This window comes from Parambassis ranga, chromosome 22 (genome assembly GCF_900634625.1).
Source record: "Parambassis ranga chromosome 22, fParRan2.1, whole genome shotgun sequence".
Taxonomy (NCBI): Eukaryota; Metazoa; Chordata; class Actinopteri; family Ambassidae; genus Parambassis; species Parambassis ranga.
The window spans coordinates 3,948,398-3,964,375 of NC_041042.1; the positions used below are offsets into that span (position 1 = coordinate 3,948,398).

The 15,978-nt window shown below is 42.3% G+C and overlaps 1 protein-coding gene across 6 annotated transcripts in view; it reads left to right on the forward strand.

Moving 5' to 3' along the window:
* Window positions 1-15,978, forward strand: part of qkia (QKI, KH domain containing, RNA binding a) — a 58,950-nt gene that overhangs the window by 20,400 nt on the left and 22,572 nt on the right. For all 6 annotated transcript variants that reach the window (XM_028394677.1, XM_028394680.1, XM_028394676.1 and 3 more), the window contains exons 2-4: window positions 613-755; window positions 9,202-9,318; window positions 15,454-15,597. In XM_028394677.1, coding sequence (XP_028250478.1) covers window positions 613-755; window positions 9,202-9,318; window positions 15,454-15,597 — 404 coding nt within the window. The remainder of the gene's footprint in view (window positions 1-612; window positions 756-9,201; window positions 9,319-15,453; window positions 15,598-15,978) is intronic.

Sequence of the window (15,978 nt, forward strand, 5' to 3'; positions counted from 1 at the left end):
ATGAATAAATGCTTTGTCTCGAACAGCATCCCACAGCATTCCTCCTGCATGTGAATGTGTGAGTGATACACATGCAATAAAAACGAGGCGATCGTGCGTGTGTGTGTGTGTGTGAAAGAGTTGGAGCTAAATCTCTGTTGGCAGTATGTGTGAGTGAGAGAGGTCCAATAGTTTTATCTGACAGAGGGATCAGATCTGAAGGCGGCATTTACCTAAGCCTGAGAAATTCTGTGTCTGGGCTCACGCTCAGCCACTCGCACAGACTTGCTCTGAGCACAGAGGAGGGAGAAAGGAAACGCAGTGGCCTTAACTTGATGATAATAATACAGTGCTAACTTTTGTCAGTGGCATATTGAATAATTTTCATACAGAGGCACAGTTTGTTTTGAAAAATTGCTGTCCTGTAGGTACATGAAAGCATAAAATGCAAATATGTATTTTTTACATAATTCTTCAACAATACAAATAACACATCATGTTATCAGGTTTAAAATGCCACATTAAATCTTTGCCCTCAAGTCAAAAATCAATGACTGTAATTTATGAAATACAAAATAAATAAATGCCTTGCTGTTGTTCAGTTACTTACCACATATTTTTGTCTCCTTTCAGAAATCAACAGAGTGCGTAAAGACATGTACAGCGACACAGTGAATGGCCTTGTGGACAGACACCCACTGGAACTGCCTGAACCAGTTGGACCCATTGTTCACCTGCAGGAAAAATTGTTTGTGCCTGTCAAAGAGTACCCAGACGTAAGTAGCAGCTGTATTACATACTTTGCCAGATTATTTGTTATTGTTTTAGGACTAATAAATACACTGGAACCAGAAGGCAAGACATTTTTAAAATTATTATGGTTCCTATGATGAAGATATGTTGCTTGCATACTGTTAGTTTCTCATCAAAACAAATGTAAGTGTCTTCAAAATAATGTTGGTATACACAGCTGCACATGAAGCTGATCCTCTTGCTGTAGGTAGTAGGTCTTTGTGATGTCATCAATGGAGTGACAGTTGCTAAGAATTCAGAAACACTCTTACACAAGGAGTGAGCAAGTATGTATGTGGTATATCCTCAGTGCTAGTGTTCTTCTCCTTCTTATGTTGCACCTCCTTAAGTTGGTTATACACAGCTCCCATCTGTTTGTTACTAACATGCACCCCAAGTTGATCATGCATCACCATTAAAGCTGTATCTGTTTCCATTCTACTTTGGTCCTGGTCTCAGGGAAACCAAGCATGCCGGGGTGTTTATAGGCGTGCTCAGCAGCAGATTAGTGCTGTAAGGGGATTGAAAAGAAGAACTCCTTGAAAAGTAAACTGCAATTTCATAAATATTCAGTTAAAGGAGATGGAAATCTTTTGGACTTACCTCTAACTTTGCTTAGCAGAAGTGTTGACAGCTTGTCTCAGATGGAAAGACATTTGGATGCAGACACACAGCTGGGAAGGAATGGCAAAGGTTTTGCCGTTGTAACACGTAGGCCAGCCAGTAGAGGCCTTGTCACTCAGCCACATTCCTGTCCTCATGGTAATCTTTTGCACACACATTAATGGTTGTGTCATGTTTTGAAGAGCAACATTTCTCTTCGTAATCCCAGCAGCTTGAAGTAAGGAAATGAATGGAGGGAGGTGACAAAGCATAAGAGACACCATAGAGCAGGGCTTGGCCCAGCCAGGCATGGATTGCCTGGCACCCCCCCCCAACTGGATTGATAAAAGGTCTCCAGGGACTGGCTGGGATTAGTTTAGCTCCAGCTGACCCTCAGACCAGACCCAGCACCTGAGCAGCCAACCACATCGTGTCTTTGACCTTTCATCCTTAGTGACTGTACTCAGTTTAAAAAAAATCAGTATTTGTGTTTTATTTTTATTGCTCATAGAAATGTTTATTGTTGGATAAGCATGCTGTTTATTGCTGCTATCACTGTATTGTGTCTGTGTTCGTGGGTGGTTTTTGTGCTATCCCTGTGAACATTTTTCCTAGAAGAGTGAGGGAGGTCTGTGAAAAAATTGTGGAACACGGTACCACCTGTGACTGTGGAGACACTAATGGAATGCCTCCCTGGCACACGGACACACACCAACTGTTAAAAGTGGCATCCTCAGATGACCCTTCTGTTCCCTTCACTTGCTGAGCTTTGCTACTTTGCACAGAGCAGGGCTGTAAATCTGTATTGTGTTTACGAGCTGTCAGGAAAGCTACTAAATTAATTAGGCTTCCCCCTGGTGGCCAAGATGACTCACTGATGACCTTAGGAGACACAAATTACCATACGCACCAACATGCAAATAAAGATAACAAAGGTACAAGCCCAATAAATGCATTGACACAGTCTTCACTCTCACTTACACATTCATAACCCTTCCAGCAAATGTAGTCATTAAGCAGGGAATGAGGGAAATGGCTGGACAGCATTGTTATAGATGTGGTGATAGGAACCAGGGAAATCAGCAGCAGCAAACGAAATGTATTTTTCTGGGGACACCTGCTGACAGGTTACCTGTTTGTGCACAGGGTTGAAAGTCCAAACATGTTTTAACTGCTCCTCACACCGACCTTTGCAACTGCAAAATTTGAAACTCGTGAAGTGGGCAGAACGGGAATAAAATCATCTGGTAGAACCAAACCTGTCACACTAGTCACAGGATTTCTTGATCCCGATTTGTATTCTCAAGCAAGATGACGAGTAGAACCATTTAGTATTGCGGTAAGAAATTGGATGATGTAAATTCAGAGAGGAAAAAAAAGGGAGAGGGGAAAGAAATTCATGAAGGATGGAAAGAAAAATTCCTATCCTCTCACTTTCTATCCCCATCTGCCCACTGCTAAAGGAGAGGAAACGGTAATGAAGATTATTAGACTGGGGAATATTATCCCCCCTCTCACATTTCTGAATGATTTCCCCCAATTTCCCCACTGAAAGTGTGTGTGTGTGTGTGTACTTGTGACACAATTTAAGGTTCTCCCAAAAGCATGGAATGATGTGCCACGTCCCTTGTTTTGTATTTAAGGCATCAGCTCACTTGCCATGGAAACATTGCTATCATTTTTTTACCATTTCTCCATCTCCGTTCCCTCTTCCTAGTTTTCATGAATAATTCCGGTTTGACTTTTGCATATACTTAGGCCCAGGTCATGTTTACTCAACAGGGCTTTCTCTGTTGGATCACCTATGTGTCCCCTGCTCAAGTTTCACAAGTAGATAATTAGATTGTACTGGTGCCTGGTGCAGTACTGCATGTCAATTCTACCAAAATAACTTGCTCTGCCAGCACGCTCCACCTCTAATTCCCTTAAGTGTGTGTCTCCTCTGGCCTGTGTGCACCACATCTGTCTGTATAACTGTGTGTGTGTGTGTGTGTGTATATGCCTGTATCTCTATCATTCCGTCTGTCTACCCGCCCCCTCGCCATTCTTCAATGTCAGCCATTTCCTGATGTCGTCAGCGGTGCAGAACACTGTGAAGCGTCACCGTGGTGACTGCATCTTGACTGACAGCTGAGTCGCAGGCTATCTGATAACTTCAACCTTCAATTAAATGCTATCTGTGGCTCCCGCTCCTCTCCCGAGCACACACTCACGTACACATTGATAGGCAGCTGACTGACAGCTCAGCATGTCATTTCCGTTGACCTTCAGGCACCTGATAGGATGTGTGACATGTCTTTTAAGTGCGTCTCTGTCTCCACTTTATTCCTTATGTGTTTGTATTTGCTTACTGTGAAATGCGCAGGTAGGTTGTGTGCAGGGCACACAGTGGTGAGAAATGCCTAGAACTGAAAACGGCCACACACGGAAGCCCCCTCTGCTGTGCTGACACTGTGAAACAAGACCTTTGGTTAGACGTAAGCTCTTGAGCAACTGGTAAACAGGACTGTCAGCTTGCAGACATCCATGAGAAGAGAATGAACACCTACTTTAAAAACAACAGTCTAAACGTTTCTGCAGTTGCTTTCTGTGGCAGTATTTATGGGGTTGTCATTGGCACTTTGTGTTGTTTAGCTTACAAACTCCCATCCCAGTTTCCCCTCATCTGTCCCAGTCATTAGATCATCAGTCCCCTGGAAAATCCATATTTTTAGTTATAAGTTTAGAAAATCTGGCAAATGGCACTGTGCAAATGACTTCATCAAGGCTGGATTTTATTGTTTATTGGAGAGAGAGAGAGAGGATTGTAATGTAACTGAACTCAAAACTTATTTAATTGCAGAATTGACAACACAAATAAAAACAAATAATAAAAGTGAGTACACAATAAATATGTTTTTAAATGTTAGTTTCAGGGGTACGCATTTTTTTCCTTTGTTTTATACATACCCGAACATTTTGCTTCAATGCGTCATAATGCCTCTCTGTTACACAAGAAGATTTGTGACTACCAAAAAAAAAAAAAGACACTCTAGTGGTTTGAACAGACAGAATGTCCTGGCCCTCTCTGTTTCACTGCAGTAAAATTGCCCAGCCAAACCAGCCAGTTCCCTGCACAGGGAGAGTCATTAAGCTCGTTCCCATGAGGGTGTCATCACTTATCATGCCAGCTCCTGATATCCTTCTGACCCCCTTAAGTCATTACCAGTCCTGAAAATGTACCGCCCCACACCTCATCTCACCTCACCGATAGAGCAGCAGAGTGGAGGATTTTGATAACTGCAGCCGGCCAGCCATGCATGATGATGATAATTTGATGAACGGATGGTTTTCTGGTTAGCTATTTTGATAAGGAGGTAATTACAAAGATAATTTAAACAGAGAACTGTGTTTGTTGTAGTCAGTTAATATGATAAAGGGCAATATTATAAGGTGTTAAATGTGTGTTTATAACTGCATTAATGCCAGCAAACAAAGTGTATAGTGTGTTTGCTGCCTCAGCCTGTCTATCTGCATCACTATGCTGAGAGGTGTAGAGGTGAAAAGTGAGATTAAAGGACAAAGGAAGCTGGTTGACCACACAGGGATCTAAGGCTGCACTGAGGATGTAGTGTCAGCTTTTGTCTGTTTGCATGCATCCACTGACATTTGAATGTATGCTTTTGAGTAAAACAATATCTGAGTAAGAGATAATTGTAAATATAAATGAGCACTGGAGTTTTAGAGGTGGAGGAAGCTTCAACACCAGATGCTGTTGCTGTGTCAGTATCAGCACATTCACAATCATTTTTTTTTCTCGTTCAACTGCTCGCTTATCTAGAAGTTCACAAACTTTGCTCTGTGCTTCTTACGCTCACTTCTCCCAAACTTCTACCCGACATCAGTCTTTACGCTTTCCATCTATCTATCCCCACTCTGCTTCACTTCCACTCTGCCTGCAACCCCAAAATAAACCCAAACAGAATTATCAAAGGAGCAATGGATTAGGCACTAAATGCTGGATGTGCTGAATAGAGCGCTTTGAAGTCTATGGGGCTTTAAGGCGAAAATGTCACAAGTGGAATCTAAGTCTAATTTTCACTCCTTCATTGCCCTGGTCTCACGTCTTTTGTCCCTCCTAAGCATGCACGCTGCTGTAGGTTACTCACTAATGTCATGTTCCTTCCATCCTGTCTTTAACGTGAAGATGAGGCCGGTGTGTGTGCCGGTTGTGGGGACCACAATGCAAAGGCAAATGCAAAGGATTAATTGAATCATGGAACATTTCCGTCCAAAGATGAACAAGTGATTAAAGGCAGGCAGCTGGCTGGTGGCTGGGGAGGTTTTGTGTAGTAAAAAGAGAGACATTGATTTGTGCTCTGAGAGGCTCATGCACTACAGGGGGATGATGGATAAGCAAAATAAGGAAAGGCAAGAATCCTGGGTGTAAAGACAAAGAGGAAAAGGAAGCCTGCTCTGTTTTCAGAGTCAAGATAGTGAAAAGATGGTGGGAGATTAAGAGCCAGAGCGAGTTGATGGTGCCTGGCATAACCAGATTCCACTTTGCATTGATACATTGCACTGAATCAACTATTGCTCATTTCCATAAGCCCAGCAAGACTGACTAATAGGCGATTGGTATTCTTGTCCTGGCCTGGCCTTGCTCTTCGATAAGCCTTCCACGCACACAGCCAGAGCCCTCAGCATGATCTCATTTCCTGTCTCCCCACCACCAAAACAAACACCGTCAAAGGCACAATTGTTCTGCTTCTGTGAGCATTGTTGGTGGAACTGCTGTTTCTCAGTTGTTCATACAAAAAAAAACAAACCCATGCACACAAACCCATGTGACTATCAGCTCAGGGTGCCGAGGGTGTCTGCAAGAGTTCACTATATATTCTGTTATACAAACACACACAGAGACATAGATGCTCACAACATAACCCGCCTGTGGAGTAGCGATAACTGAAACTAAACAAAGGCCCTTTAATGTCATTGTAAGCCCTTGTCCTGAAGGGGGCTTTGTGTGTATCAAAGTGTGTGTGTTTTTGTGTTGCACATGTCTGTTTGCATACCATAAGTCTTTGTATTTTTATGTTTGTTTGGAAAACTAAGATAAAATAAGACTCAAACAAAGAAAAGTCCAATACAGATCCCAGTGCCTCAAAACCTCTTGCTGTATATTAGGCAAGAGAGGAATTTAGCTGTTAATTGTAATCAGAATTGAATGAATCTTCCCTGTCACTAGTGTCTGCTTGATACGATCCTAAGTTTCAGAAAACCAGCCAGAAGTCTCACCGCTTCCCAGACGTTACATTTTTCAAGACATCAGTCTGTGTAACCAGTGCAGTTGATTTAACAGCAGGGATACACAAGATGAAAACTCTTTTTTTAGTAGGTGTGGAGGAGGCCTGATAGTTTAACAAGAGCGGATAGTGTAGTTGGCAGGGAGGGCACAGTATCCATCCTACTCCTCTGGCTCTACTGAGAGATGTCCCTGGCAGACTTGATAGCTCTGTACCATTCTGTTAACTCATCCAGCCAGCTGTCTATTGTCCCCACATTCCAGTTGCTTTAAATTGAGAGGTTGTCTTTTTTTTCTGATAGCATATCAACATCCAGGAGATAAGTCCCCCAGTGTAGAAGAAACAAAAAGTGTTAAAAAAAACAATGATTTTCATTGACTTATTGAGATAATCTGGGCTTATTTTTATTTATTGCACCTGTGTATTTTCTTGGTACATCTCCAGACTGTGGAGAGACACTCAAAAGCAGAGACAGTCATTTGATGTTTGCGTTGAAGATTTCTTTGAGTGATGTTGACGAGTGACTGCTAGGCTAGATGCTGCACCTGCTCTGTGGGTGAGCTTGTACACATGCACTTCTTGTTATTGTGTGTGTTTGTATGTAAGCCTCCACACACGCTTCTTTTTATCTATGAGCGACCTCTTAGACGGAGTAGTGAGCTTGGTGGGGAAGCTTCTCAAGTGTGGTGGCAGTTTTGGCAGTTCTTGCTCACGATAGCTCTCTCCAAGTAGTGGAAAAGCAAGATGTTCTACGACTCTGTGGCATCATCATTAACTAATCTTTGTTTCTTTTTGCTTTCCTACCCCAGGCTACTGTTCCGTCACATGCAATTGTCATCACTATGTTCGTGGCTACAGTAACCACATTTAACTGTCAGAGGGAGAATTGCATTAGATAATAAGATATTACACGCCCTTTCTTTTATAATTTTGGGGTTTTTAACTAGCCTACACCTCAGACCCTTTCTCTAATCTGTTATATTTTTAGGGCTTATTTTGTAATTCATGTACTGTAAGCATTTAATATATTCATGGTTTGTAAATCTAATGGGATTTGGACTGATAGAAGGTTTTGTAGCCGGTGAGGCTGATGGGAGCTGTCACACCATATCTGCAGAGAAATCTACAGATAAATGTAAATTTTATGTGTCTGCTTAAAAAAAAAAATTTACACTGCAGTTGCTAGCAGAGTAAGCTATGTAACAGCATCTTGTGTATTGTCACTGTAGCTTCAGTTTAATGGGTTAGAAGCCGCGCGTGTGCCGTGTAGGAGTTCCACTATAACGCTCAGAGCCATGGGTTCAGCCTTGTCTGCCGCGTGTACTATGATGCAGACAGACAGCTCTCTCTTCTGTTCCTTAAGGCTGTGTGTGTTTACGTAGAAGCAAGCCACCATACTTTGTTGGTGGCTGACCTTCGAGGACAGGTGTCCTCAGATCCTTCAGTTAGCACACACACACTCCAAAAATGTTGCCCCTGCACCATCTTTTGTGATTAACTGAACAGACATTTGCCCTGTGATGGGGAAAAATACATGCTTTAAGCCTGCGTAGCCACATGCTATGATCATCCGTAGCGACTCCAGCATTTCTCCAGCCACAGGGTGTGTCTTTCCTGTTAGAGAAAGACCAGGGATGCAGGCGTAGCTACAGACAGGGACAAGAAAAACAACAGTCTGGTGTTTTGTTTGTACTGTTTAGGGGAAATACGCTAACATCGTGTTAAATTTGTAATCCCTCTGTAATTAAATGTGACTTTCCTGATGGCCTTTTGGATTTTGCAGAGGCATTGGTGCGGTGAAGTGCGTAAGCAGATGTGACTATGTTTAAGAATTTAATACAAGTGTGTCAAGCTCATTTTAACTGCTCAAGAGATGAATAGTTCTGCTTCTGATTGTCAAAGAAAGCTTTCCATTAAAGCAGAAAGTTGCCTTTTTTTTCCAGTAGATTTTTTTTCTGCTCTCTACCTGGTGGTTTACCTCTTTATGCATGATTTTACTCCTGTTTTTATTTTGAATGAAAATTGTGCTGGATTATTTTAACACATTTTCTTTATCCTGGAAACCAGTCTCATGTGGGAAGGATTATGTTGGTAAATATAATTTCTTTTGGTACAAAGCTCTAAAGCCACTCACCAGAGAAAGGGGTCTTGATAAGAAAATTGAAGCACTCTACTTCACTCACTACACACTTCCCCCCTCAAGACCCACTCCACTTTCCACTGTTTCCTTCCTGTTATTCCCACCCAGACTAATTCAGTGTAGTTAATACACTATTTTTGTGTTTGAGAATATTTTGACATCTGTGGGGATGGATGAAGTAGCGGCAAGTCAACCCTACTCCGTCTTGTGATTGTGCTGTCACTATGGCGAGGAGAGAAAATCACCAGCTATGCCATAGGTTAAATGTGTGAAAAGAGCTGTAAAGGAAAGGCTGGTGGCTGGTGGGGAAAAAACTGTTCTTTGCACTGGATATATGTATGCATTGCTTTATAAGGGTTCCATTATGGTATTAATGTTGTGTTTCTTTCTGTGTATCTGCAGTATAACTTTGTGGGGAGAATCCTTGGCCCCCGAGGACTTACAGCCAAACAGTTGGAAGCAGAGACGGGATGCAAAATCATGGTGCGAGGGAAGAGCTCTATGAGAGACAAGAAGAAGGTACGTTTATTCATCGGCGTGGCAACATGCCCAGTATGCTTCATGAAATTTACTCTTCTCACGAGTTTTTCACATTTTACAAAAAACAGTGTACACCAAATCTCGCATCTCTCGTCCTCTCCACGATGATTTATTATCTGTCTTGCAGTGTCACACAATGCTGTGAAATTTGCCAGTATGGCGGCCACACAAAAACTTTGCACCAAGCCTGTAGAAATATGAGGCAGAGACACACACACACACACACACAGAGTTGATGCCTGGTGGCTGCATTTTGACATCTGATAGTGCTGTTTGCAAAACGCTGTTCAGTGGAAAGTACAGGACGCAGTAGTAAAGCTCAGTGCCAAAAGCCAGAGGCAGCCTCTATTTCTGGACCTGGACCTGGAGCTGAGGTTGGAGACATAAAGGGGTGTGTGCATGTGTGTGCGCACAAGTGTGCACATCTAAGGCATGAAGAAATCACGCCTTGACCTTAACTTGCCCCATATATATATATATATATATATATATATATATATATATATAAACCAAGATATTTGAACAATGAAAGGCTAAATATTGTATGCTGTAGTTGTTGCAGCAATTCTCTCCAACAGGGAGTTAAAGTGTAGCAGATCAGATTTAATGATCCACGTTGAAGTTACTGTGAAGACAATTTTTAAAATTGTGGTATGTGATACGTCTGTGCACCCATGGGCCTTTTTTTGTTGTTTATTTTTTCCCCACATTTTAGTGACACCTTTTTAGAGATAAATCTTTTCTCTCTTTGTTGCTCAGATTTGCCAGGCAGTGGTGCTATATTACAATGCATTTACATAAATCTGAGTCTTTCAACCCTCCGCACATGGGAGGAACCTTTTCTGCCCAAATTCTCACACTGCAACGTAATAAAAATGTGCAGTAGCGGAACAGATAAAGCACACACAGACATGCACAGATTTTCAGCTGAGTCATAATCTTAGAAGCTGTAGTACGCTGCAGGGCCCAGCGTTTCTGTCCTTTCCTCTTTCTTTTTATGGTGCTTCTGTTCGTATTTTAATTTCTAACTCTTCTCCTCATTTCCCTTGGAGTGTGTTCATTATCTCAGAACAAGATGAAGATGCTCTGCTGTGGCTCTTTCCTTGGAATTAGATCCAGAAGTAGTTAAATGGGAGTGAGCACACTCATGCATGTACAAACCCACACACTCACTCACTCACTCACTCCTAAAGTTCGTCTCAGCTCATTACATGAATCTATGATTAACTTCATAATCTCTTACTATCTTAAAACTTAATGACGTGTGCCTGGTTGTTTTTCTTTGTGGTGCTTCGACGGGACCTGTCAAAGGCCCTGTGCAATTACTATGCTAACAAAGGCCCAAGATAGTTAAACATTTACACAAAATACAGACAACCAGGATCATTCCTTTACTCAGTGTTTTGAAGATAGGAGGTATTTGTTGTTGTTTTGCACACTGTAACATTCCAATTGTTTTTCATTGCCACATTACATCTCCAATCCCTGTCACTATCATTTACTTTAGAGCACGCTGGAGTAGACGGTAACATTGGGTTAAGCAGGAGAAGGCTCGTTTTATACTGCATCCATAAATCACAAGAATAACTGAGTTTTGCTTGCTGGACTCAAAAGCTTAGGAAGTGTGTCACAGCACACAGACAAAACCAGAGCGGCAGCCTCTCGCCACTGCATCCTCAACCTCAGTATTTTCAGCTTGATGCCCTGTGGCAGCAGAGGATGCCACGGCAGCAGCTTAGCCAGTGTGTTTATTCAGGATCCATTAGCGGCAGCATTTTTATGCTCTCAATAATTCAGCTGGTTACTCCCTCTTGGGCTGCACTGCCTGACGGGGAGACGGCTCACTGGAGCTACGCAGTGGGAGAAAGTCTTGCAGAGAGAAAGAGAGAGAGAGAGAGAGAGAGAGAGAGAGAGAAGCAGGAAAATAAAACAGGGAACAATAATGGTGAGAGAAGAAAAGCACATCAAGTGGAATAAAAGATGAAAAGAGGATTGAAAACAAATGAACAAATGCTTATAATCTGGGATGTTGTAATTGCCATTATATTTGTCTTTTAGTTGTTTTGTTCACATGTACACCTCACATTCCCAAACCTAAGCTCTGCATTATAGGTATGCTCTGATTTCTATCAGCTATCGGCTCTCGATTTAAAAAAAAAAAGACAAAAACATACACTTACAGATTTTGCCTGTCACTGGGATAGTGGGGGAGAGTCACCTGGATTTATTTATAATATTGTTTTATGGCAACACTAGGCAAAGATATTATGACCTCCCAGGAGACTGGAAATACAAGCCAAAAAAAATCGGTTGCAACAAACTGATATGTCTATACATACTGTAATTAATACAGTACGCGGTGATCCAGTAGAAGTACCCTATATATCAATTATTTATCCATGTAGGCACATTGTAATCACTAAATGTGACTGTGTATGTGTGTTTCAGCTCAAATAGAAGGAGACAGGAGGAGTCTAACACAGGATAAAAACCTGTCCTTAGACTGCACTTCACACTCACCTCAAACAAGACCAAACATTAGTTGTCTGTGAGTGTCTGTACATTCCTCTGTACAGATCCTCTGGGAAAGGTCTTTGTTGACACATTTGTTGAGTTAGACAAAATCACATGTAACTTCCAGTCTTCTAGTTATTGCCCTGACAGTTAAAAAATGGACTATTATATTGCGACAGTGTTTTATGCTTGATGCAAAACGAGAGCCGTTTGCAGGTATTGACAGACAGAACACAGATTTCCATTCCTTTTTGCTTAAACAATTACTTATTCCATTTTGGTCAGCACACACTGTGAGGTTACACTTAGTGCAGTAGACAGCTGTTTATTCAGAGCCACATTAAATGTCCTTTCAGATTTTCACCTGGAGAAATTTGATTTGTGTTTTTGCTGATTGTCCAGACACATAATGGCTAAAACTGTGGTATCAGCACGCTCACTGGCAGAATAAGCCTCCAGTTTAACCATCAACTTCTGCCAGCCAATAGGCAGGATTGCAGCAGTAGAACTGCTTAGAACCAAGAGGTGACATTGACAGTAAATTCGATTAGCGTGTTGTAGCTGCAGTTCAGTCCACTTGCTTTGTTTCAATTTTATCTCTTAACTCCTGACCAAGTGCAAATACAAGCTTGTTGCTTTTTTTCTTAAGACTTTAAAGTCCATTGGTCTTATAATTGCTTTAAAATATTTCGTTTAGACAGCTGTTCTGTATCTGTGTCTTCTGTGCTCCCATAGCTGTCTGTGAGCTGGATTTCTAGTCTCAGCAGCATTTTGTTGAGCCAATATTAGCATTTATGTTTTTATGTCTTAATTGAAAACCCATTTAATTTTATATTTTTCTATTGCTGGATTTGTTATTCTTCTATAGCCTGTCCTTTCTTGTCTTTGCAGCTCTTTGCTGCACGTGTTTGGTCTGCTGGCACTGAGTCTCAGTTGCATTGACCTTAACTGGAAAGTCCTTCAGAATCAAAGGCAAAGAGGCTGTCAGTGCAGTGGAGTTGCGACATTGTAGGTAGTCATTTATGACTTGTTAAAGTGCAACATTGCTGGGACAGAACTGTAACACCACATTGTCCAAATTCCTACTGGTACAGCTAGGTGGTATATTAGGAAAAGACTGACCTCCAGCCACAGCACTGAAGACTGGAATTAAGACTGCAATTGTGCACAATGTTACACTCACAAACTCTTACCAGTGTTGTGTACCTGACTATAATATGATCAAAAACGTATCATGAAAGTTGGTTGAATTACTACTGTTGTTTATTTTAAAGTATACTATGAAAAAGAGGGGGGAGAGGGGGGGGGGGCAGTCAGATTGAAAGTACAGCGCTGTTTTATTTTTAACTTTTTTGCATGTGGTGCTAGCCATATTTTGAGATCGGAGGACTAAGTTTTATTGGGTTCAAACTGAGTGTTGTGAATTCCACCAGACAAACAGGTGCTGTGCAGACGATGAAAGTCAGCGTTTCTCTCTGATCTTGACGTTGCTTTTAGAGTCAGTACCCGTGCTATTTATTCATGCTACATATTTTTCCAAAAAGCTCATTGCCCTCTGTTATGTGGTTATTGCCATGGCATTTGATGTTGGCCAGCATGGATATTCAGCAGCCTTCCCAGTATTCCAGTTAGCTCTCGCCTTACCTCCCCTCTGGTTTCTCACCCTCCCACTCGGCCTCCCCCTCCAGTCTTCCTCCTGTTTGTCATGCTGTCACTTTCTCTCAGAGGGCACACAGTGACCTTGTTCACAGGCAGTCATGCTGGTGCGAGGTGTGTGGGTGTGCATGCATGCATGGATGTGTGTCTGTGTGTGCACTTTTCCCAGATCTATCAGACTTACAAGCCTTACCAAATCAGGATCTGTGCTGGCATGCACATTCACACCAACACAAGCAACTAATCTTTTTAGGTCCAACTACTGCAACAGTCTGTCAGTATATGTACATTTATGTGCCCACCATGTGTTTTTGTAATGTGTCCTGCATACAGAATCTGTCTGTCTGTCTTATCCCCTTTAGAAATTGCTGACTCACCTTCTAGTCCTCATGTCCCCTAACAGCCCATAAGCAAACAGCCATGGTGAAATAATGGCCTGACTGCTGAAACTAGCCCCTCCACCCCCACCCATGTGTGGAAAAGGGGAAAACGAGAATGGAATATTGAACTTTCTTCTCTGTGTGTGTGTGTGTTGTAAAGAGCAGTGCCATGGCAACAGCTCTCTGTGGAGTAGAAAGCAGGTGGGTGGCACTCAGCTCAAGCTCTAAGCTCTGTGTGTGTGTGTGTGCGCATGCTCCCTCTCACTCTGTGGTGACGGTTGAGTGGATTGAAATCGTGTCAGGTGGACCCCATGCAGAGCACCACAATGCATTGTTTGTAATTAGACACAGTAACTCACTACTCTCAGATGAGCAGTGATCTGAAGTTGAGGTGGGTTGTATGGGTGGGAGTTAACGGCATAGTATTCATCAACAATCTGTACAAACCCGCACCAACAGCAGGATAGGATGCAGTTGACTGCTCAAGACTTTGACCTCCTTTCAATTCATTTTTACCATCCTGTTTTGTCTTCAACATTAAAAGTTGAACATTTGTTTTGATGTTTTAGTGTGGTGTCACACATCAGAGAAGCTGAGGTTGTGTTTTTTTTTTCAGACAGCCTAGACCTCAACTCCTCACCTCAGGGGGAAGTAGTCAGCTTTCAAACTGCTGGCTTTCATGGTTGTACAGTGACATGCGATACAACCTCAAAAGCTTTTTAGAGAGCTCTCAGTGTCTCCTCACTACATTTACTGTCAGCGGGGCAACAAGAAGAAGGAGGAAAGTACCTATGATAATAGAAGAGCACTTTTTTTTTTTAATCTGCAAACGTGAGGCTTCTTTATATTTGTCTCTACGTATTCAATTTTCACAGAAGATTTGGGTATGACTGGGCTTTTCATGAGGGCAGCAGAAAACATGAAGCGTTTTCAAACCTTAGCCACTCCAGCTCAAATCTTGAAACAGCTCCCCATTTAACTGTGGTGAAAGGCTATCTAGCAGTGATGGTTGGTTCTGAATACAGGCCATTTTGGCTTTCAGGTTCTGCTAGTGCTTCAGTTTGGGAGCCTGTGAGTACTTTGGTGCTGCCTTTTATAGGAAGGAAAACAGCTCTGAGAGCTATTGTTGCCTGGACACTATTTTCTATAGATGCATGTTCAAGACAGGCATACTTTTGTGTGCCTACTCAGTTCCACAATACTTTACTTTTACGTTACTTTCTTTTAGGCTGGTTTAAAAATCTGCATCCATCTCTCTCTGATCCCTGCAACCAATCCATCTTTCACCGATATTAATTGCTGCAGGGCTAGCTGTCATCTTGGTCTGTGTGAAGCGAGAGATCTATTAAAGAAGGGTGTCCTTTCAAAGTTGAAGCTAAATAGCTGACTAAAGGGCCAGTCCTGTCATTCTGCTTTCCTTCACAGGGCCACATCGTCCTCTGTGTATGCCTGTCTCTCGCCTCCGCTTCCTCTGATATACTGTGTTACTGCACTGGTGCTCTAACACACCCACACTGCCACATTCACTAAGCATCTCTCTCATTCTCTGTATTTCTCTGTCCAGGAGGAGCAGAACAGAGGGAAGCCAAACTGGGAACACCTAAATGAAGACCTTCATGTTCTGATCACAGTGGAGGACACACAGGCCAGAGCTGAGATCAAGATGAGGAGAGCGGTGGAGGAGGTCAAGAAGCTCCTTGTACCTGCTGTGAGTACATACTATACACAAGCTTGCATGTATTTGTTGTGCCTATGTTGGGAGCAGCTTATGGCTTGATAAGATTTTTAGTGTACTCAAACAAGAAAATGGAGGATGTGCTCTCAGCTCTGATTCAAGAGTGCTAAGGGTAGCTTTTCCATGTATCTTAGTCAAAACAACAGGATAATGGGGCTACATATGGCATACCACTTCTACCCCACTGTTAGCATCCTGTTTACTTCCATATATAGACCAGGGGAACAGGTTGGCTATACTTCCAGTGGAGTGGAAAACATAACTATCTGCACACGCCTCCTGTGACTGCCACATTTCATCTCCGCTTCCCTTCTGTCCAGACTTCCTTATGCACTGTGCCACTGGTGACGGTCG